The 24,349-nt window shown below is 37.9% G+C and overlaps 3 protein-coding genes across 3 annotated transcripts; all 3 read right to left on the bottom strand.

Annotated features, from left to right (window-relative positions):
• Positions 1–2,735: 2,735 nt before the first annotated feature.
• Positions 2,736–3,704, bottom strand: LOC119533473 (olfactory receptor 11H4). The gene has a single exon (XM_037835508.1). It carries the CDS (start codon positions 3,678–3,680, stop codon positions 2,736–2,738), a length of 945 nt encoding a protein of 314 aa, XP_037691436.1. The 5' UTR covers positions 3,681–3,704.
• Positions 3,705–10,637: 6,933 nt separating this feature from the next.
• On the bottom strand, positions 10,638–13,664 carry LOC119532930 (olfactory receptor 11H7-like). Its single transcript, XM_037835163.1, has 2 exons — positions 13,649–13,664; positions 10,638–11,791 (listed from the first exon to the last, which is right to left on the bottom strand). Exons 1-2 carry the CDS (start codon positions 13,662–13,664, stop codon positions 10,638–10,640), a joined length of 1,170 nt encoding a protein of 389 aa, XP_037691091.1.
• A 3,893-nt stretch (positions 13,665–17,557) lies between these two features.
• Positions 17,558–18,550, bottom strand: LOC119533472 (olfactory receptor 11H6). Its single transcript, XM_037835507.1, has one exon. The coding sequence runs from the start codon at positions 18,548–18,550 to the stop codon at positions 17,558–17,560; it is 993 nt and encodes a 330-aa protein (XP_037691435.1).
• Between the last annotated feature and the right edge of the window lie 5,799 nt (positions 18,551–24,349).

The following is a 24,349-nucleotide window of genomic DNA, read 5'->3' as shown; positions in this document are numbered from 1 at the left end:
GTACTCAATATAAAAGAGTTTTCTGGTTAGTCTTCAGTTAACTGAAGAATCAATTAATGAATGTAGTGTCTTACTTTCCACACGACGTTGAGTGGGTTGAGGTTTTTCCTGTTTTACGTTTGTTTACACGTAGGCATACAATTAAAACATAATGACCATTAGAGGGCAGCATAGTACAAATGGTTAGGTAAAAATCCTGTTCTGCCTTAACCACCATGGAAAATAGAATAAAACACATTTAACCTGTTACTGACTTTGAAATAGAAAAAATTTTATTCTTTTAGTTGATGTTTATTGAGTTCTCCTGTTTGCCAGACAGAATGCTCAATGTTTGTGGTAGATTGAATTAGTACCCCAATTTAGACATGTTCTTAATCTTAATCTGCATCCTTGTGGTATTAACCCATTTTAGTAGAATCTCTTGGAGATGTTATTATAAATTAAGGTGTGGCCTGACTGAATGAAGCCGGTCTTAACTCTGATTCCAAGAGGCTTTATATAGCAAAAGAAACCAGAAGCCAGAGTGAGAGAATGCCACAGGGAGGAGCCAGATGCAGGAAGTCAGTGGGAACCTGGAAGAGAAAGGAGAGGACAGTGATGTGAGGGGAAAGCCAAGCAACCAAGGATTGCTGGCCAGCCAGAACGCTACTGACCCTGGGAGGAAGCAAGCGTTCTAACCAACACCTTAATGTGGACTTCTGGCCTCTAAAACTGTGAGTTGAAAAATTTCTGTTGTTTAAACCAACCCATTATGTGGAAATTGTCATAGCAGCCTATAAAACTAAGACAGTGCTTTACAAGAATTGACTCACTACAATCCTAAGAGATAGGTGATACTATTACCCCACTTTATAGATGAAGTAACTGAAGTTCATATGTTAAAGCAACTTGCCAAGGTGACACAGTTAGGTAAGCAGACAAGTCAGGATATGAACCTAGGCAGTCTGCTTCCAGAGCTTGCACTTTTATCCAGTCCCTATTGTTGCTAAACAATATATAAAATATGGTAATACCAATTTGGTTTTTAAATAAACTATCTTTATGTAAATTGGTTTGCAAAAGTATAGAGAAAATCTGAAATATTAACCAGTCAATTATCTATGGTCACACTAGATAGATAGGAAGGAATGGGGAACAAACATGTACTGAGAGCTTCATATGTGTCTCTTTCTCTGCTATGGACCTTGCATAAATTATCTCATTTAATCCTAGTAACATTTTTACAGGATATAAATTATACCCATTTTACAAAATAAGATCTTAAAATTCATAAGTATTAATTCTCTCAAGTTGCACAGCAGAAGAGGTGAGGCTCTTTGAATTAATGAGTAGCCTAAGTAAAGGTGCAGAGATGATCAGGAGTGAAGTAGTAAAGTGACTGGCCTGGCTAGAGCTGAGGGTCTTGTTGGGAAGCAGTGAAAAACAAATACAGTACATTAATGGGACCGTATTATGAGTAGGGCATTGAATGCCAGACAGAGGAATTTAGATCTATTGACTCAGAGGAGCGGAGAGAAGGATTGCTAGGGATGGAAGTGAAGATGGGACATCTGTCATCTTTAAACACTTCTGCATTGCTTGAATTTGTTACAACAGCCATATATTATTCTTCTAAGTAAAAAATTGAGATTAAAAATATTCAACAAACATTTAAGAATGCTTACTATATGCTGGGTATTGTACTACTGTTGATTCCCATCGTGCAAAGACTGTCAAGAACATACCTGCTGCTGAGCAAGGTTGAAATTGGATTTATTGGCTTGTTGCAAGGAGGAAGAATTTATGCCCTGAGGAACCACGAGGCTTCTCAGCAGGAGGGTGTTAGACAGGAGGTATATCACTTGGGCTTGTGTTGGGTGATTTTGGGGAGAGTTTAAGGAAGTGGGGGTTTTCTCTGGATTATGTCAGAAAGTAGAAGAAAATTCTATAATGGAATGACTTAATTTTTATCTAGAAGCAGTACGAATTAAGTTGGTGAAGGAGAAGCAGTCACGTATACTAGCTGGAAAGGGGGCATGTTGATCATTTTTGGGGGGTTTGGATAGTACATTTGTTTATGTCTGTGCTCAGATGTGACTATGGAGTGGACTTGTTTTTGTTCTGATTCATTATGGTCACAGAGTGGCCTTGTCTGATGTTGGTGTTCTGTGAAATTTTTGTGTTCAACAGACAACACTCTGGCCTAGCTTCAAGAAATTATTATTTAGCATGTATCAATGTTTTATTTCAAATTCATCACATGGGAACTATACCTCTAAGAAAATCTGTTCAAAGAGTTCCTTCTGGTTAAGTGTTTTGTCCTCTCCCTCTTTTAATAGAAACAAAGTATGATTATTTAAGATTGTTAGACTAGATCAAGAAAGGAGTGTCTTTAAGGTTATAGAAAGGTCCAGTGGCTGTTTAAATGTTACTGCATCTTTGACTATTTTGTAAAGGTTTTTAGGCTTGTCTCCAAACTGATGGTAAATCTAGCAGGAAAGTCTACTTTCTCTCATATAGCAATCATATTTTATCATTCCAATAAGGATCAACATACAAAAATTCCACTAGATGCTAAAGGCCAGTGAATTAAGGTTTAAGTAGATCAGTACTGGAAAGGTATTTAAAGCTGGGTACATTTCTAGCTAAAGTATCTGACCTCTAACTCTCAGAGTGAGGACTAAAAGACACTGAAAGAACTGATATATTTCCACTTTATTCTTCATTAGAACATGGAAGTACGGCACATCTTTGGCTCATGAATTTTGACTAATCCTCATTCCACATAGGATATTTCTTAGGGAAACTTTCATGTCTTTATTACGAAGACTATAGATCAAGGGATTAAAGAGAGGAGTCATTACTGAATATACCAGTGTGAGAATTTTCTGCATCAAAGCTGAGATTCCATATGTAGGACTCACATACATTACCATGACTGTCCCATAGAAAAGAGACACCACAACTAAATGAGAACCACAGGTGGAGAAGGCCTTTTGCCGACCAGCTGCAGAAGGGATCTGAAAAACAGCTCTAAGCAGCAGGGTATAGGATCGAAGAATGTACGTAACAGTGAAAAATAGGACAAGGGAGCTCTGAGTATAGAAAATAAATTCAGTAATAGGGGCTGGGGCACAGGACAGAGCCATCAGAGGGTCCATGTCACACAGGAAGTGATCAATGATATTGGGACCACAGAAGGGAAGTTGGGAGATGAAGAAGATGGGGATTGGGTAGCCAAGGAATCCAATGAGCCAGCAGAGAGACATCAGCCTGCCACAGAGCCGCCCCGTCATGATGGTGGGGTAGTGCAATGGGCGGCAGATGGCCAGGTACCGATCATATGCCATTACTGCAAGGAAGAGACATTCAGTGGTGCCCAGGGAAAAGAAGAAATAGAACTGGAGGAAGCAACCGTAAAATGAAATGGCTTTGGTCTTAGAGAGAATGTTGCCTAGCAGGTTGGGAACGGTGGAGGAAACATACCAGATCTCAAGGAAGGCAAAGTTTCCCAGCAGAAGATACATAGGGGTGTGGAGTCGTGGATCCCATCTCACTGCACAGATGATAGCTCCATTCCCCAGCAGAGTTAGGACATAAACCACCAAAAGCAATGAGAAGAGGAAAAGCTGTATCTGCCAGCAACCAGGGAATCCCAGGAGAACAAACTCAGTCACGGTCTGTGTTGCTGACTTGTTCATGTGTGTTAAACCTATGAAGGAGAAAGATATGAATGTGACAATCTGTTTTCCTTCTTACTTATGTCAAGGACTTTATTGAGAAGGAGACTTGACCTATACAGGAAAATACATGAGATTGTTTGGAGATCACTTTGGAACAAATCTCACTTCATTCTGAATTGACTGTGGCTCTAAATCTCAGTATTTTTTTGGCAGAAGCCAATGCAGCTAGAATTTTTCACAACAATGGTACAACCAGAAGAATTTCTTTTTTTCCCTTTGATGCTTAAGAAGACTTTTTCTGCTTCTGATTTTAACCCCCAGTATTGATTATGGGTCTTAATGCACATATTCATGAGCTTTGTCTAATCTAGCCCACTTAGACAGAGGACAGCTGGTGTGAGTTAGGTTAATAAGCCTTTGGCAACAGAACAGAATTAGTTGGCTGATGCATGGAGATAAAACTCACACCAAGACACTGGCCTTTCAGAATAATCTAACCAGCTGAATTAATTGTCACAGATGTCACTATACCCAAGACTCAGGTCTTTCTTAAATTTTCCTTTAAAGATTTTCTTTTTAAGTCTCATTACAGCCAGTTGAGTGACATCTGGAAAACCCAGCATATCAAACATTTTAGCTCTAAAATAAGACAAAAGAGGATATTATTTTTTTCTAATGTCTCTATTTGCATGTATTTATTTTCATGTCTTTTCACATATTGTACAAAAAGAAACTATCCTACTTTTCATATTCAGATCCTACCTAGATGAAATAAAGAAAATGATATTTTAATACAAAGGTTTAGTTTATTTAGTGAGTCTTTTTGGGTGATAAAAATAAACAAAGGAAGTTCCTAAAGGGATCTGAGAACAAACAGTGTAGCAGTTTTAGCTGGTAAAATTAATTTTGCTCTCTGAAAGGGAAGTGAGGAAATTTTCAAACATTTGGACATCATGGTATTTTGAGTAGCAACAAATTTATATTTTTAAGAATTGAATAAATAAGATGCACAAATACAATGCATTTAAACAGCAGAGTAATTTTGTAATTAATGAATATTCAAAAAGCACTGAATTAAGAGTATTAGTGATAGTTTTGATTTTGAGATCAGAACTCTTGCCTTGTGTTTTGGAGATCACCAATCCTAACTTTGTCAGGAATGGGACAGAAAGAAGCTTGAAAAGTAAGTAAGAAGAGAGAATTTGAAGGGAGGATCATGTATGATCCTTGGGAATGAAGATCCGGACTCCACTATCACAATCCCCTGTTGGAGGCTGTTATAAAAAAGCATAGAAAAGTAACTTTTGAGTGTCCAGTTCTCTAATCACTAATGAATTCAAAAGACATTTGTTGACTATCTTCCCTGAATAAGATGCTTAATAGATGATTCTATTGTTATTTATGAAGCACAAATAAATTACTTTTGCTACAGGTCAGGAAACAAGTTCAGGCCCATAGATTTAAACCAGGAACAGAATCATGAGATCTGCACTTCCTGTCCTTTGTTCTAAGAAATGAGCAATGCCTGCTTAATGTGAGTAATAGTTCAGGACACTTGATTATATGCTAACAACTTAAAACTTCACTTCATCTTTTCTACCACCATACTCTTGTAAGAGATCTATTTACAATATTATTTTCCTGTGGCCATTAGTGAGAGTGCAGATAAGTAATGGAATCATCCCTGGTGGGGTTCTGAAAGGAAGAGCCCAAGTAATGGATTCTAAGAGTTTTGACCTTGATGGAATAAACTGACTCCACAGAGTTACATGTAACACGCACTCTTCGAAGCCTCCAAAATTGTTTTCTGGGAATAGATTATTAGAATGGGATATTCACCATTTCATTCCATATACATATTGTTTTTCATGTTTTGTGATTTATGAATCACTATAGTGGGCTATGAAACTGGGGAATGAGTTCTTTCACATACTCCTTTCCACGAGTAGAAACCAACCAACCATCCAATGAACCCATCAATCCACTTGCCCCATAAGTGGCAGCTTAGTTAAATAGTCTCCTTCCAAATGCCCCTCACTTGACATACTGTGGTACATTCAGGTAGCCTGAGACAAGGACTACACCACCTTTTTACTTCTAGAAAGCCAGCTGGTTTCTGGAAAGATGATCCCCAATAATCATAAAATCATAGAATTGGAAGAAATGGTACGGATGATCTATTCTAACTATCTGTTCTACAGATTAGGCTCAGAGAGAGGACATGACTTTTCTAAGGTCACCCAATAAACATGGGTCCTGTATTCACATGGAAATTTTACACTGTACTACACGTCCTCCCCTGAGTCTGTTTTCCTCCGTTTTAGGAAAAGTGACTAATCAAATTCATATAGGAAACAGCACTCTGAAGTATATCACAGTGGTGCTTGTAATATAGACAATCAGTCCTTTTCTCTTACACACAATGTCCTTGGAGAGAGGGATGGGCACGGTGGAGTTGAAGATGAGCTCAGCATCAAGCATCTTCTCCTCACTGGCCTCTGATGAAGAAAACCTCAGGTGAGGGCAGTATATGTGGTTTGTTGCCACTCCTTCATTTCTGGAGACTCCAAAGCCTTGTTTTCTAGGAGTTTGCTGAGATGCTTTACCAAGCAAAGCAGTTTTAAATCTAGGTTTCCTCTCAGGGATTACTATAGAACCCCATGTTGCTCTCCAAGTGGTTTCAGCAGCTCTCCTAAGTTTCCCCTGGAGTCCATCCTTTTTCCAACCCCTGGGGCTCACCCAGATTTTAATAGATTAGCTCCTAGGGTATGATAGAGTTAAGGAAACAGAGAAGCCAGGGGAAATACCACGTAAATTTCAGGAGGCTTTCTATTGCAAAGAGATTGCATTTCATTAAGGAATCATCTTCTGTGGGGATCAGTGGCATAAATGAACACTGTATCTGAGACATGTTTGTGAACAAATCTTTCCTCTCTAGCTTAAATGAAGTGCTACAACATGGAGAAGTAGGAAACTATATTCTGTTGATCACTTTATAATTAATTCCACTAAATTTTTCTGGACTCTTCCACTGAAATAGCCAAGTGATTTTACTAGGTAGAAATTGCCTTGAGTGACATGATAATGAAAAATTAATTGATGTGGAAAGAATTCCAAGATTTTCTATATGCAGAAACCATTTATTTGACTAATTTAGTCAATGGAGAGTGTTTTAAAGTCCTGATGTTCAAAGTTTATAATAGACAAATTAAATCAGAATCTCTGGGTTAGCCCAAGGCATCAGTATTTTTTTACATTTCCTCAAGAGACCAGTGCTTCTCAAACTGTAATGTACATATGAATTATCTGGTAAATCTTGCTAAAACTACAGATTCTGATACAGTAGCTCTGGACCATTACCTGTGATTCTGGATTTATAACTAGCTTCCCAGAGATGCTGTAGCTATTGGCTCACAGGGCACACTTTGAGTAGCAAGATGCCACACACAGGTCAGAGGATGGGCTGATGCAGTAAGTAGCTAAGGTTATTAGAGTAGGTGGCTGGTATCAATTAATCATAAAAGTTAATAGAGTCATATGTTATAGTCCACAGCAAAAAAAAAAATGGAAAAAAATATTAATAGAGTCAATTTTAGGCAGGCAGTAGTGATGAGGCTCAAAGGTCCACCCTCTAGCCCTTTGAATCTGAAATAATTTCATATTGAAGTTGAATATAATAGTTATTTCCAGGAGAAAAATTATTCTGATAGTATTGGCTTTTGAATTAGTTTAATTGGTTCTAATTCCTATCTGAAATTCTTGGTTGGATAGAGGAATTAATAATTGAAAGGGATCATTCTTCACTCTTTTAAGACAAAAAGTTGGCCACATACAAAGGATTAGGAATTAGTGTGGCTTTGGTATACTGAAGAGTGATAATGGAAGCAAAAAGATAATGGAAGAATGCATTTAAAATTCTGATGGAAAGTGATTTCCAATCTTGAATTCTATAAGCAGCTCACACTATCAATGTATTGTGTTGGTAGAATAAAGACATTTTCAGACATTCAAGGTCTTGACAAATTTACCTCCCATGTACCCATACTCGAACTTCTGGAAGATGTGTCTCACTAAAATGAGGTTATAAACCACAAATAAGACAACATGGAATGCAGAAAAGAGAAAATTCAAAATAGGAAAGAGGCAAAGAGAATCTTTAGGAGAGCAACGAAAGGAGACCCTTGATGATATTTCTGCATTAGAAATGGATGGCAACTAGTCAAAATTGGAGCAGAAAGACTGAAGAGACAGATGGATTCAGGGCTGTCATTTCCAAGATACCAGCTGTCATCAAACCATCCTTTAAACTGAGACCAGAGTGCTCAAGTGATCATATCCCAGATTCCTATCTGTACATGGCTTCCCTGGATAATGGACTAATAAAGTTCCTACATCCCTGTGCAAACCTTGTTGTCATCAGCTGAGGACACACATTGAACCCCACCGGTGTGTTCTGCCTTCATCTATAGCTGAGAGCTGGAGGTAGGTCATGAGGGGTCTAAAATCAGACTATACACAGCAGTGTTTTTCTCTGATTGTATTCCTCCTGGATGTTCAATGTCTGCCCCATACTGCAGCCCTGCGATATGACCTGAATGTGGCCTCCCCTGTGTTTCCCAGGTCTCTGACCTATGACTTCTCTGGAATGGAGGTCTCAGTAAATGTCCAGGGAAGCTGAAGTAGATCATGCCTCAGAGACTTTGTTTTGCTGTCTTCTCCTGGGAACTTTTATCTAATAGTGATAATATTCCTTTTTTTAAATTTTTATGTAGTTAGATATGCCCTTGCTTCTCAGCTTTTAAATATACATGCACACTTATATAATTTTTAAAAAGAGATACATACTTAGGTGGTAAATTTGAACCAAAGCAAGGGAATGATTAACACATAAGTTACCCCTCTGGGGCATGGGAAGGGGATTAGTTGGGAATAGACTCACAGAGAGCTTCTAAAGTGCTGATGATATTCCACGTTTTTCTTCTGAGTAAAGAAGGATACAGGAATTTAAAAATTTTTTGTTCTTTAAACTTACATATACATTATGTAGACTTTTCTGTATGTATAGGACATTTCATAATTTACAAAAGGGCTTGTGGTGTATTTGTTGTTACCTTAACAAGACACTTCCTAGAATTTAAAGAAAAAGCCTTGAATCCCTATGAGAAGCAAACACTTTAAAACAATGTGTGTATAGCAATAGAGGAATAATTAAATAAGTTATGGTACAGTCATACAATAGGACATTATTCACCTGTGAAAAAGAATGAGTTATATGTATTTTGTACTGGCCTGTAAAGATGTCCACAAAATTTTAGGAGAATTAAAAAAGCTACAGAATAACCTGTATAACATAATCAATTTAACAAAAGTAAAACCATTATATGTGTATGCATTTGCATGCTTGTATATGCATAGAAATTTAGACTGCTTCAAAACTTTTTACTTGTGGGAAGTGAGATTGCAGGGATGGAGGGTGGGAATTTTTACCTTTATACTTTTCTTTATTGTTTTCAATTTTATAAAAAGCACGTATTACTTTTGTAATAAAATACACATCAAAATGTAGGTTAAAAAACAGATGTTTCTTAAAAAACCTAAACAATCACTTAATGGTTTTCTGACTAAACTTCTAGTGAGGGTAAATTCAAGAACTAGCTCATTCATCCAATTCTACTAAATAGTCTTTTGCCCTGTTCTTAGTATGCATCAGACTCAGGCTCGTTGCTGGAAATAATAAGATAAGAAACCTGTTTCTGTCCTCAAAAAGCACATAGTTTGGTAGAAGAGACATGGATACTTAATAGACCCACCTCAAAGAGCCTATAAGTACAATGATTGGAATATGGATCTGGTGTTTTCTAGATGCATCAAGGAGGGGCACCTAGTCCAGCCTGGTATATTAGGGAGCCTTTCAGGGGGAAGTGATGTCTGAGTTGAATAAGGGCAGGAAGGCTCTTGACTGGTAAATAAGTAATCAGATGTTGTTGCATTCCTGGTGTGGCAAAAATTGGATTGTTGATTTCTCTCTCACAGAGAGGTTTTTTGTCAGGGAGGGCTCTACCAACTGCAGTTCTCTGATGTGCACAAGGCTTCACTGGCTGATTATTGATGACTTCCTCCTTATTCCTGGATTCTGGTGACCCACTCCACACAGGCTTTCTTTTGGGACTGCCTTATTTATCCAAGTAGTACTTTTGGGTGGGGTCCTTTTAAGATGGCTTAAGTTGGTTACTTTTCATGGGTGCTAACTAGGCCAAATGTGGGTATTCTATATTTTCTTAATTATTAATGGGAATTCAGTTTTTTTCCCACTCTAGCTCATCTCCCCCAGCTCTGCTCTCAAAGCCAGCTCCAGCTCAGCCTTTGCATGTTTCTTTCTTCAGGGGACAAGGACAAGCCCTCTGAGTGGTTCTCCTGATGTACTCCTCACTTTGTTTAGGAGAATCTCACACTAACAACTCTAATCAGAGGAATTTTCACTAATGGTCCCTATCAAACTTCTAGCTTCCCCTTGTAAATTGCTGCTGAGGATGATGAGCTAAGAGTTATGAAACTGGCTTCCATTGTATGTCCAACATTGATGTGTGGGGTTTCTGTCAGAAATCTAGGCATATCATTATATCTTATTCAAGAAATGACAGAAAATCATGTAAGCAAACAACAAATTTGATTCATGTCTCTTTCCAAGGTTGTGTGGACACAGATTCACTTGAAAAAGGAGAAAAAACTTCCTGGAAGTAAATGTAAAGAACTTTAAGAGTTGTTTTTACCATTTGTTGGGGGCCTGTCTTTTTTCCCATGGGAACACACTTTTGAAACTATAAGGGAATCAAAATGTGATCAGATGCATGATGTTTTGCTTTGCACAAAAGAACTCTGATGATTATGAATAAAGTCAAGTCAGTTTTGATTGGAAGAAGGGATTATTTTACCACTTATGGAAAAAAGAAAGTAATTGGTTTATGGAGAGCCTGTTCAGGAGCACTGAATAATTCTCATTCCACAAGGGACATGATGGACAGCATATTTCATGTCTTGGTTGCGTAGGCTATAGAAGAGGGGGTTTAAGACTGGTGTCACTACAGAGTATATCAGTGTGATGATTTTCTGCAGAGCAACTGAATTGCCACATGTGGGGCTCAGATACATCATCATGATGGTTCCATAGAACAGAGACACCACAACCAAGTGGGATCCACAGGTAGAGAACGTGTTTCTCCGACCAGCTGATGAAGGAACCTGAAGAACCACTCTTAGCACCAGGGCATAGGATCCAAGGATATACAAAATGGTGAGAATGATGATAAGAGACCTCACACAATGGAATACATCCTCTATGATGGGGGTTGAGGCACAGGACAGGGCCATCAGTGGATCCACATCACACATGAAGTGATCAATGATGTTGGGACCACAGAAGTGTAGTTGGGAAATGAAGAAAATGGGAACAGAATGTCCAGGGAAACCAGTGAGACAACAAAGAGACACCAGAATTCCACAGAGCTGTCCAGTCATGATGGAGGGATAGTGCAGTGGGCAACAGTTGGCAAGGTTCCGATCATAAGCCATGACACAGAGGAAGAAGCATTCGGTTGTACCCAGGGAAAAGAAGAAGTAGAATTGAGTGAAGCAGCCAGAGAAGGAGATTGTCTTGGCTTCAGAAAGAAAATTGACCAGCATGTTGGGGACAGTGCAGGTCACGTACCAGATATCTAGGAAGGAGAAATTGGCCAGGAGCATGTACATTGGAGTGTGGAGTCGGTGGTCCCACCTCACTGCACAAATGATGGCCATATTCCCAGTCAAAGTCAAGATGTACACCAACGAAATCATTGAGAAAAGGCTGACCTGCATTTTCCAGGGACCAGGAAAGCCCAACAAGACAAACTGTGTCACAGTAGATATCCCTGACTTATTCACGGCCCGAGACTGCGGAGAGAAGAGAGATAGATAATGGCAATTTACTTTGCTGTTGAGGTATCCTGAAGCTTTTCTTGGGACAGAGATGGATCCATGAAGGCAAATGCTTTGGATATTCTCAAACAAGGCTTGTACAAATCTCACTCTATTCTGAATGAATCCTTTGGCCCCGATTCTTTGTAATCGTAGTTCTAGGCTATTTGAGTTTCCTGTGGCAGTGGACAAAATCAGTTATATTTAATCTTTTTTTAATAATATAGAATATAACATATATACATAGAAGTGATAACTTTCCAAGTGAAATTTAACAAGCAGAGAGCAAATTGCAAAGAATGTTATGGGTTACCGTTCCACAGTCTCAGTTATTTCCTTATTGTGAAATATATATGCAAAAAAGGTAATATCTTTCAAAGTATGATTTAACAAGCAGTTATATAGGAGATTTCCAAAAACGTTATGAGTTACAGTACCATAGTTTCAGTTATTTCCTTATTGTGAAATACAACACATAAAAAAGGTGAGAACTTTCAAATTACAATTTAACAAGTAGCTATAGAACAAATTTCAAAGGATGCTTTGGGTTACCATTCCACCATTACAGTTCTTTCCTTCTAGCTATTCTAATACCTCAGCAAGAAGAAGAAAATTATATAGAGATTCAGTATTCATAATCCTATGTTAAATTCCACCTTGTCTGTTGCTATCTCTTCCTCTAGTTTAATCACTTTTCGGATCTTCAGGGATTTCTAGGCAGTGACCACCCTAACTTGTTCACGTAATTTCATCTTTTTTTGATATAAAGACATTTTGAAATAGAGTAAAAAATTATTTATCTTTTATGTATTTTTTTCAGTGAAAGCTGTTCATATATAGCAAATAGCCACTGCTATTTACTTCAAAGTGTGAGACACATATGCCATCATTTTCAAACAGACTTGAACTGGAGGCTTTTTACAACTTTGAACAATTTGCGCTTTCACATTATTTCAGATTCTTTCTTTCTCAAAGCTGTTTACATTAGGAGGATTTATTTTCTACCTTTTTTTTTTAGTGCTATCAGAAGAAAATCATCAAGGATATTCAGATATTAAAATTCTTATATATTTTGTTTTCAATTTTCATTTAAAGACATTTAAATTGTACTCCAACTCATTTACAATATGGCATTTATTCCTTTGTTTTTGGCAGTGAAAAAAGTTACTATTATTCAGTCCCTAAAGTCTGGTTATTAATGTTGCATGCTAATTTATCATCCTTCCTATACATTTCAAAAGATGTATCATTAAAGGTGACTATAACTTATGTGGTATATTGGAGAAGAAATTACAATCACCAAGAGATTCTATTTTAAAGCTCTTCTTACTGCCGCTGCCACAAATTTCCCTTAAAACTGATTATTTGGAAAATTTTGCTTTAGTCCACTTAAAATATAGTCTCCAAATGATCAAAATAACAGAATACAAGAGAATCAAAGAAATTGTTTCAAAAAAGCCATTATTCACCCACATTCCAAAATTTGCCATTGTTCCCTTTAGAATACCATCACCAAAGAAAGTATCTTTTCAGGAATCATACACAACTCAGAGAAAAGAGCACAATGATAGCTTTAACAAATTGGAATCTCCAGAAAATTTGTAACAAGACAATTTCAACTATTTTGATTGATACGAGGAAAATTTGCCTAAAAATACTTTGCTATGGAAGTGATGTATTTAGGGAGACGATTTAATTTAATAGTTATTGTATTGGACAGGGAGGGTAAATAAATAACAGTATGCACTGAATACAAATTGAATATAACCTGTTTTTTGGAAAGATTATATTAAATAAGATAAATATGTGTAGAATGAGGTTGCTGTTACAGCTCACCAAATTAGTCATGTATAAAGTGAAGTATGAGTCTAGTCATCTAGAAGCAAATATAATCTTTCTACTGAGCTGTTTATGTCAAAGCAGGTTACAGACTAGTAGACAGGAAACAAACAAAAGAAGGAAACTGAAATATTGGATTCACTGTTTTTAATTTTTTTTTTAAAACTAAGGTGATTATGAAGAACTAAAATCACCTGCACTGATGATCATTGTGTTGAGAAATCATGAAAAAGTAGTTCCCACGGTGGGAACTCTACATAGTATCCATCTTTCCAAGCAAGGAATTCCTCTTTTTAACAAGATCAGAAAGCATGGAACAGAGCAACCACTTCCCCCTGGAACTAAAGAGTAGGCAGCAACAACAACACTGAGCTTGGATTCACAGACTTTGACCCAAAATCAAAATGCAGAAGACCGAGCTCCATAAATTTGAATTATAGACTTCTCTGATTGATGTTAAAAACAAAACAAAACAAAACATGCAAAAAAGAAAACCTTGCAGAAAATCAACTATTCAGCCCCAGGGATAGCATGATAAATGATTTTCACAGATAATTTCAAATGTAATTGTAGGAAGCAATTTCCAATAAAGTTCACCACTGAACTCAATATGAGATCTTAGATTTCCTGCAGACTGATTTGATTTTACACTTTCTTATTTTTTTTTCCTGCCGTCTCTCCTGAAGGTGCAGTTGAGTAGTGAAAGGAACAAAGAGGGGGAGCCAGAGTGAGGAGTCAAAATAAAAAATTCCCAGTTTTCTCTTGGTTACAGTCTGAGTGGAGAGAGCTGGCTCTATACTCTTTTGCTCAAAACTCTACATGTCAGAGAATTCCTGGTGCCTTAGTCACTCACTGAGAAGGGGAAGATCCATGAATGAATGATTTTGGCACCATCTAGTGTATTCATTTTTGAAAGTGTAAGATCCCTGGTGATCTAAACACAGTGAGGGATTTTTTTTTTTTTTTTTTGGTTCTTGCTCTTGAGCTGAAAGGGAAATCAATATTCTTTGATACTTGAGATCTTGAGCATATTGAGTGAACAAATGTACCGGTGAATAAGCCCCACCTGTGATGTATAATGGCGGCAGTGCCTGTTAGAGAAAGTGTCTCCTACACACCGTGAAGCTTTCTCGGGTCAGCCTGGAGAGAGTTCTGAGGAAGGTCATGAAGATTGTCGCTGGCTTGGCTGGCTCTAACTGGAAGCCCTGTGTAAGAGCTCTGTGTGTAGCTTGTTTCACTTCCTTTGTGCCCTGAGATTCTGGTGGCCTCTTTCCCAGACTATTATAGTCTAGTCCTAATGCCTCATTTTAGCCACTGTTTAGAATTATTAGGTCTCTCTTCACATTTCTCCTAGGGACTTTCTTACTTCTTGCTTGGGGGGTTCATTGACTTTTTGACAAAATAACTCCTAAGGATTTTAAAAAATAATGTGCTACATTAGCTCTGTGGAGACCCCATGGCCTTTTTAAGCTTGTTCTTTTCAAACACAGTATGTGGTTTGGTGCCATGGGATAGACAAAGCACCCAGTTAAATGTCTTCCTGAAGCATCAATTTTACTTAGGGAAGATAATTATGTTATGTCAAATATGTATATACTGTGAGGTAGAAAGTACAATTTGTGATAATATTTAACATATAACTTTTAATTTCAAAGAAATACTGCCTCCAAATGAACGTGCTGAATGTGCTGTGGTGGAAAGGTTTGAGAAACACTGTGCTAGAAATGCTAGAGCATTTCATCACCCAGCACCCAGCAGGTCCATCCTGCTGATACACCTAAATTTATTCCAACTATGGCCCAAAACTGAAAGCGTGTGCCCTCATTTTACTTAGATTGGCCTCTCAGCTGATGACCTTCCTGTTTCGCATGGGGCTTGGGCACAAACTGAGAATTTGTTTGTGGCATAATTTTCTCTGAATGTTTTTCTCACTGGGGCTTTGCCCTACAGTTTTCTGAGAGGCACATGTTACTCTGTGGATGAAATAGAAACTGCTGTGTATGAATAAACTATGTCTAGGGCATTGTTATTCTATATTCCCAGTGATATTGGGCTGTCCTAGTTGATTTGGAGAGAATGGAGCTCAATATATCTGTTGACACAACTAGGAGATAACCAACAGTGCAAAGGTATCAAGAACTGTAGGGGGAAGGGAACTCTTTTCTTTTAAAGAATGAATAGATGGTTGCAGGCTGGTGGGTTTGCTTCTAGCTCCAGCTGGCTTTCAATTCAGGTGTGTAGCTTGAAAGCCTCTTTACCAAAATTAATTCCCCCTTTGTTTCTGTGCTGGGGAAGTGGAATATCATTAAACAGGCAGACTGCAGTTGTTATATGTCTGGGAAGAAAGGGGTGATTTCTGCTTATATGTAGCATTTAGTCATTAACAACCTACAAGAATCAGAATAGGTAGCACTCAGGAATTAGGAAAGCTTAAGAACATTTTATGACATTATATTAATTAGAAATTGTTACAACTTATAAAGTATCCCCAAGATACATGGCATATGAGAAGTTGGTCTGAGGCTAGTGTACTCAAAGTGAATTTTCATATTTGTCTGCAATTCACAAGTACCTTAAGCCTCTAAGGGATGGATTGACACCCCATCAGAAGCACGACTCTGCTTCACCTATCATGTTAATCCAGCAGTGCAGTAGAATTCTGCTACGTGTATCACATTAACACTTAAGTTCCTTTTGAAGAACCAGTATGAGCCAAGCACTTGAGAGGTTATTATAGAGATAGAAGATATAGGTTGTATACTTGTACAGTTTATAAACCAGGGTATATTTATATAAACAGTTAGGAATCAATAAAAGATTGAATCTAGGAGAACTGAGTGCTAGATTTTATTTTATTCTTTTCCGTTGAATATTCTCCTTGACATATCTACCTTAGATTCCTCCTTTTCTATAGACAAATTCTAGTATGACATATTCTCTTGGAGGGACCATGTTCATGTAAAAAGTTTCCATTGCAGTCAGGATCCAATTAAGTGTGTGTGAAGAATAAATTAATGTTCATTTATAGGACTATATTCCTCCTAAATAACTTTCAGGACTAGAAAAGAAATTGAGGAATTCAGATATACATTTGGCTAGTCTTGATGTTAATTAGGGCCTGTATCCCTGCTATTCATTAATTTATTTTACAGATATTTGGTTTGTGTCTTGTGTACATTGCCCTGAATTTGGCCTTGTGCAGGAGGCAAAAGATATTTAAGTTTTAGTCTTGCTCATAAAAGAACATCCATGCATCCCTACAAAATAGAATATAAGTACATATAAAGACAAATTTCTATGAGCTTTCAGGGAAAGGGGAGTTCAGGGAGACATCAGGGATCATCTCAGAGAAGGGGTTGAAGTTTGATTAAGATTTGTTTCAGTAGATGGGCAAGGGCAAGTGCTCATGGTCAGAGTTAGCACTAAAGGCACTCAGTTGTGAGTAAATATGTTTTGGATAAAATAAGACTGATTATCATGAAGTACAGGGTGTATGCAGTGGATGAGCAGGATAGAAAACTGAGTGGAGCAGTCTAGTGACTGAATGTCAGATGGAAGAGTTTGTGTGTCATTTCCAAGTTACAGAGGCATGAAGCATACTCAGTTTTGGGGGTGAAAGACAGCCTCTGATAATGAAAGCTATCCATTACTAGTTTCTTTTGAGGCACCTTGACCCATTATTTTAAAGAACACTTATTTTCTGAATTTAGAAGATTTCACTTTCTCTTCAGGCTTCAGGTACACATGCAGGTGATACCTTCCAACAGCCAAAATTAAAACCAGTAAAGATGCAGCAAGAAAAGGATTATCTGTCTATCTATCTATCTATCTATCTATCTATCTATCTATCTATCTATCTATCTAACTATCCATCCATCCATCCTATCCATACAATTACTCAGTGAGGCCATGCATACTTAAAATAATTTATTGAGCATTTATAATCAATGAAATTGAACATGAACTGTTAAGGAATGGTGAAAGATAATTATCTCCCTCTGCTTTAGCATGAAACAGAATACAACTTACTGAAGACAGTCTCTGTTGTTACTATAAATAACTAAGACCAGAAGTACCAAAATCAGGTTTCTTATAAAGATGTCTCAGTTTTGGCTAATTTTTAATCCTAAAACTTTCTTTAGGGCATCTTTCATGTCCTTGTTTCGTAGACTGTAGATAAGGGGATTTAAGAGTGGAGTCATGGCTGAGTATATCAAAGTGACGATCTTCTGCATCCCTGCTGGGTTCCCTGATGATGGGCTCACATACATCACCATAAGGGTTCCATAGAAAAGTGACACCACCATTAGGTGAGACCCACATGTGGAGAAAGCTTTAGTTCGACCAGCATGAGAGGGAATATGAAGCACAGCTCTGAGAACCACAGCATAAGATCCCAAGATGAAGACGAAGGGCCCAAAGATAATCATGGAGTTGAGGGTGTAACAGAGAAGCTCAGTGGAAGGAGCATGGATGCAGGCCAGTGCAAACAATGGGCCTGGGTCACACACGATATGGTCAATAATGTTGGGTCCACAGAAGGGAAGTTGGGAGATAAGGACAATAGGGACTGGATAGCAGAGAAATCCACTCACCCAGCAAACACAGACCAGGATCACACAGAACTTTCCAGTCATGATGGAGGGGTAGTGAAGTGGGCGGCAGATGGCTAAGTACCGGTCATAGGCCATTACTGATAAGAAGAAACTCTCAGTTGTACCCAGAGAGAAGAAGAAGTAGAACTGAGTGAAGCAGCCAGAGAAGGAGATGGTCTTGGTCTCAGAGAGGATGTTGACCAGCATGTTTGGAACAGAAGAGGAAGCATACCAGATCTCTAGGAAGGCAAAGTTTCCCAAGAGGATGTACATGGGCTTATGGAGACGCTTGTCCCATTTCACTGCACAGACAATAGCTCCATTCCCCAGCAGGGTCAGGAGATAGACCATCAGGATTAATGAGAAGAGGACATTCTGCTTCTTTCTTTGACCAGGGAAGCCCAGGAGGACAAACTCAGTCACAACATGCATTGTTCTGTTCTGGGTTCCCAAAGCTATTTGAGGAACAAAAGTGACCAAGGAATGAATAATAAAAAACATTTGTAGGATTTGTTGACAAATTTCTTTGAAAATAGACTAAGCATTTTCACATACATTTTCTCATTGGTCCTCCTAATGACCCCTTAACCTGTAGGAAGAGAGATTTAAGGAATTTACTTAAATATGCAAAGCCAGCAACTCCTTGTTACACTGGCCGATTTGAAGATTGGTTTGGGACAAATATCACTTCATTTCAAATGTTCCACAACCTTAAATCAAGTCTCAGCAATGTTTCATTCTAAAAGAGGGTAGAATGGTAGAATTGCAGCCTTCTTGGATAGCCTACATACCAGTATAAACTTTGGACACATTCTTTTGCTTTGATTCTAAAGTCAATATAAATCTGAAACAAACCTAGCTGTTATATTGGCTTCTTAGAATTTCATAGGTAGATTTCCAGAGAAAAGCAGATGAGAATGGAGTTGGTAGGAGTTTTGAGCACCCTTGGCCTTTGCTGCTCCTGAGGAGATGCTGCAGATCTCTAAAGGTTTATGTAAAATGTTTTGTAAACCATCTGTCTAGTTCCCTGCTGATCACATCTCTCAGCTGGCATCTAGATTTTCTGAATACTGCAGTGCATTTCCCTCTTGAGGAGCCCTGGTTCTTTCAAAGAACTTCCTTATTGAGTAAAATCTGTCTCCCTTATTACTTCTACCCATTGATCCTGGAACTCCTCTTTGCAGCTACATAAAATAAGTCCAATTCCTCTTCTACAGTGGAGGGGAGAGGTTTAAAAAACTGAAGACAGCTGTTATGTCCCTTATAAATCATTTCTTTTCTCTAGAATATATATTTAGAATTGAATCTCATTCAGTTTCTCTAGAATATGAAACCATGTGCCTATATTTTTGCTAAGAAGTAAGCCCTAAACACTCTAATTTGTCCCTACCTAAATTGAATAATGAGTAGTCAGATTCCCTTTGGATGTGCAGAGACCAGGAAAGGCTTTCTGATATTGACTGAATCAAGAGTTGAGACAGGACTATAAACCTGGATATTTTGTTTACAATGTTCCTGAAACTGTTGGGTCAAGTATGATTTCTACATCTTAATGTTTCCCAGTTAAAACTCAGTATATTTGACTGGACAAATCATCATGAAAGTTTTAAATTTAGCAAATATTGACTTTCAAAGTAGGATAATTGACCATATGATTTATTAATGTCATAGTTAAGATACTCACCAAATTCCATCCTTATGATATTTATATAATATGTAGAGTATAAGGGGTCTGATTCTCAGTACTTGATCAAATCTGGAGAAAACCAGAAGGATAAATGTTTTACTGTCATTAACAAGATTTTTAGAATGATGAAAAAATGTTTCTCTAAAAAACATGATTTTTATGGAATTGTAAATTTTGCTCAAGAGATTTGGTTGAACTAAAATTATGATGACCACATGCATCAAAATTTCTAGGAGAGTTATAATTTCAAATATAGTTCTCATAAGTATATTTATATTTGCCAGACCACATGCTGTCATTTTTGGTTGGAAAATATAGTTATTGGGCTTGTAATAAAAAATTGAATGCTGAATTTAAATTGTATTACATTATTCATTTATTTATTTGTTCAAGCATTTAAAAATGCTTATTCACTGTTTATTATATTCCTAGTAGTGTGCTAATTTTTGGGGACAATGGTGAATGCCAAAAAGAAAATTCCTCACCTTCCAGAACCTATGGTTATAAAGTCAATCAGGGCTGCCACTCACATCTGGACAGTTGTGAGTCTATGTGAATTGGGCCTTAGGAAGCTGTGGTTTCACAGCAGCAGGCCCAACTGTATGCTGTGGGCCTGATAAAAACAATATTTATTCCAGTTAGGAGTAATAGATAAATATATACAGTGAGGTTAACATAAAATGGACCTTTTGGTCTTTTCATGACAGTAGACAGAGACATGAGGCATGAATGAACTTACCCTTTGCACCAGTCACTTCTTGGCACCAAGAATGGAAGTATAATCCTAATTCATAGTCCTTGAGCTGGAACTAGATCCTATTATGAGTCTTAATTCCTACCTGGTCACCTGACTTCGTGATATCCAAGAACCTGGTGACATGATTTTGGTTCAGTGAAATCTCAGTTATCTACAGGTGGACAGGTGAACTTCACAGATCATCTGAAACCTCACAGCACCCGTTTTTACTGCTACCACCTCCAAAACACATCTATTAGTAGTTGAAATGGTGAATTTAAATTCACCTCTTTCAGTTTTCTATTCACCTCAAGTGATAGATAGTATGACTGGGCAGTTGGAAAGAAGAGGAGAAGCAAATAGCCTGGGAAATTTTCTGTGTGAACTGATAAGGGAGGAGACCTTCCTTCATAACCCCAACCACTGGGAATTTAAGCTGCTTGCTCAGGGAAGAATATTCACTTTTTAAATTTATAAGGGCAGGGGTTCTTTTAGATCCTTTAAATATTTATGCATTTATTTATGGTTAATCCATAGATAAATCCAAACGATAGGAAATCCTGTTGGCCTACTTCAAGCTCAGTTTCCACTTGCCACTTGTCACTGGCCAGCAACTCTGAAAAAATAAGACGAGCTTGCCTTAATTGCTCTTGGTGAGGGATATTGTGCTAATTAAAACTTCATTGCACCAACATTAAAGCATAAATGCTACAAGACTCAGAGAACAATTTAATTGAAGGACATGTAGTGGCCCCCAAATATATCCAAGACATAAGAGCACCATTTTACCTAAGTGAGCTGTATTTTGAGAACGCTGTAAGAGAAGAGTGGACCCTAAATGTGAATATATCACCCTGCACCCTCCTCAGAAGTGTGTTGGGAGAAGAGAACTGCAGAGCCTGACACCCTTTTCCTATAAAGGAAAAAAAGACAAAGAATGAACAGATTCACAGAAAAGCCGGTGTGCTCTGATCAGAGCAGCAGGTGCACAGGAGTAGTTATCACACTGAAGCACGCAGACCCTCCTTACAAACCTGGTGGCATTTCTGGCTTCAAGAGGAAGATGGGAGAGAAACTCCAGCTACAAAACTGTCCTCATTTATACAATCTAAAAGCTGAGTCATGGACAGAGAGCATTGTCTGTGGCTCAAGAGGCTTGCTTCCGTAAAGTGTAGAGTCCTTATTACTCTGAATCAAATGAAATGCATTTTCCATGTCTGTGATTATTCAGAGTTTACAAGCCTCTCTTGAATAGGATCCATTATTCCCCAGTGTCCTCCTTGGGAGGCACCTTGTTCTCCGTGCATGCATCCTGTGCATACATCTAATTCTATTTGTATTTGTGTATAGTTCCCTCAGTGGTTTGAAAACTTTTTTCTTCATAAAGCTCTCATTTCTCTAAGGAACTTATCTAATGGTGGGGGATTGGGGTAGGGTAAATAGAGAGACAGGGCAAGAGAGAATGTGTGTGTGTGTGTGTGTTTTCTTCTCTCCAAAATAGATTTGCTTCATTCTTGGTGCCTATCCAATAAGCACTTAAATTAAAAAACAAAAAACAAAGCAAAACAAAAAACCCAACACCTCTGTGTCTATACATAGCTTATTTGATTTTGTATTCAACATAAGATAAAGGATTTTTCAATTTTAAATGTAGCTTGCACATATGTGTTTGAAAAATATTTTTAGTTTTCTGTAAATGCGTATTTGTAATGCTGTTGACTGACATGAAAAAATATTAGTGAAAAAGAAGTTCGGCACCTTCAATGGTTTAGAGGTGGGAAGTACAAATTCTTTCAATGATATCAGAGAAAGGAGAGCAAACACTATGAGCCAGAGAACCTGAGTTGGAGATGACTGCAATCACAGCAAGAGCTCAAGTAGCATCCCTGGCTGAGTTGAGGGGTGAGGCTGTGTAAGAGTGGAGCTGGTTCTCATAACACAGTCCCTACGCCAGTAGTATTCACATCACTTGAACTTGTTAGAATTGCATGTTATCAGGCCCCATCCTGACCTACTAAATCAGGAGCCCTGAGGCTGAGGCTCAACAATCTGTTCTAACAAACTTTTGGTTTCTGATGCACATTAAAATTCGGGAACCACTGTGGTAGATGACAGAGCATGAGTCTGGGTGAAGCATAGGTGTGCTTGCAACAGGCTTCAAAGTTTGAGAAGGGTTTCAGTAGGATGAGGAATCAGTTGAGCATGGAATGGATAGAGGGTTAAGAATGATATTTGTAGGGACAATTGGCATTTCGAGTTGAGGTACATGTGATGATGTGTGTGGAACTGAGATGTCAGTATCTGAAAAAGCAGGACTGGATTTAAGTGTCTGCATAGACAGAGGAATGGAGGAGATTATTCAGGCATTTTATGGGAGGGGAGACCTGGGATAAATAGTGGCATTGGGTGGGAGCAGAGTTGAACCTAAAGAGAAAGTGGGGGAGGTAATAGAAAGAAAACCAGGACACAGAAAAGGCTCTGTTTTCACTTATTAGTTGTAAGAAGTTGTGAACTTGTTTCCTCAAATATTAAATACATACTGACCTTTAGATTGTGTACCCCGTGATGATGAAATGAGGTGATGGGTAGGAAAATATTTAGTACATTTCCATATATTATTATGATTTAGTGAGATTTAAGAGCCTCAGGGATCGATTCCTAACTTCCTTTTATCTCTCTTAAGATCATTATGGAAACATCATTCCCGAAATAGAATTTCATTCCCTGGGGTCTTAGAGGGCTTTCCGTTCCTCTGGGGGCAACCAAGCTCCCTGACTTTTCCCCTCTCCCCAAATACATATACTCAAGGATAGGTTACAGATATACATTCCTTCTTTAAAAAGAAGCAAATGTTTAGTTTGATAACTAGAAATAAGAGTTTAAAATGCAAATACCCAAGAAAGTTGACACATTGGCATGAAAGACTTTCAGTAAAATGTGCAAATAGTGACAGAAAGTCCTTTCTTAATTTGCTATGGGAAGGGAGCCAAAGGTTACTGGGCAGCTAAAGGGCAGGGTGGGGAAACAAGAATAGAATGAGATGGAGATGTCAGGTATTCTAAAGGTAACTTTACCAAGTGTATTAGGCAGGGTTCTCTAGGGAAACAGAAATGACAGGAGATATCTCTAAATATTATGAGATTTTATAAAGATTGTCTCACACAACTGTGGGTAGGCTGCAAGCTGGGAACTCTGATGAAGGTTTTCAATGAATTCTCCAGAAGCTGGCTGGCTGAAGAAGAAACGGAAATTCTCCATTCTGACTGCTGAAATCATCACTTATGCTTTTAAAAAACCTTCAACTGATTGGACGAGACATCTCTCATTGTTGAAAGCAGTACCCTCAGTTGATTGTAGATGTAATCAGCCATAATGCAACCAACTTACTGATGATTTGAGTCCACGAAATATCCTCTTAGTAACAATCAGTCCAGTGCTTGCTTAATCAAACAACTGGGCACCATCACCTGGCCATTAGGTTACATCACATCAAGTTTCACAATTTTTCTGAGTGTGCCCTTTTTTTTAGACATTATCTAGTAGACAAAAGACAAGTAGAATCAACCTCTGGATCAGAGTCATTCAGGGTGTTTCCACAGTAGAGCTCATCATCATCAGAAAACCCATGTATGTGAGTCACATGATTTAAAAATGATAAAAATCATGAAGGAGAAGGTCTTTAACTGGATTTATTCCTTGGGCACTCAAGGAATAGATCTGGTTAAAATGTGAGTCATATACATATCAAAGTTTTGTTCATAACAATTTTCCCTTTGTAATCTTTCCTAGTTGCACAGTTTCATATTGCAATGTTGGTGGACTCAAACTTGAATAGGTTTAAATTGTAAAATTATTGCAATTATTACATTATGCTCAC

Source organism: Choloepus didactylus, chromosome 4 (genome assembly GCF_015220235.1).
Source record: "Choloepus didactylus isolate mChoDid1 chromosome 4, mChoDid1.pri, whole genome shotgun sequence".
Taxonomy (NCBI): Eukaryota; Metazoa; Chordata; class Mammalia; order Pilosa; family Megalonychidae; genus Choloepus; species Choloepus didactylus.
Note: the sequence above shows the minus strand (reverse complement) of the source record. Positions and strands in the feature narration are given on the sequence as shown.

Bases quoted from the DNA above. Each gene is read 5' to 3' on its own strand.
- LOC119533473 (XM_037835508.1), bottom strand. From the start codon at position 3,680: ATGAACAAGTCAGCAACACAGACCGTGACTGAGTTTGTTCTCCTGGGA.
- LOC119533472 (XM_037835507.1), bottom strand. From the start codon at position 18,550: ATGTTTTTTATTATTCATTCCTTGGTCACTTTTGTTCCTCAAATAGCT.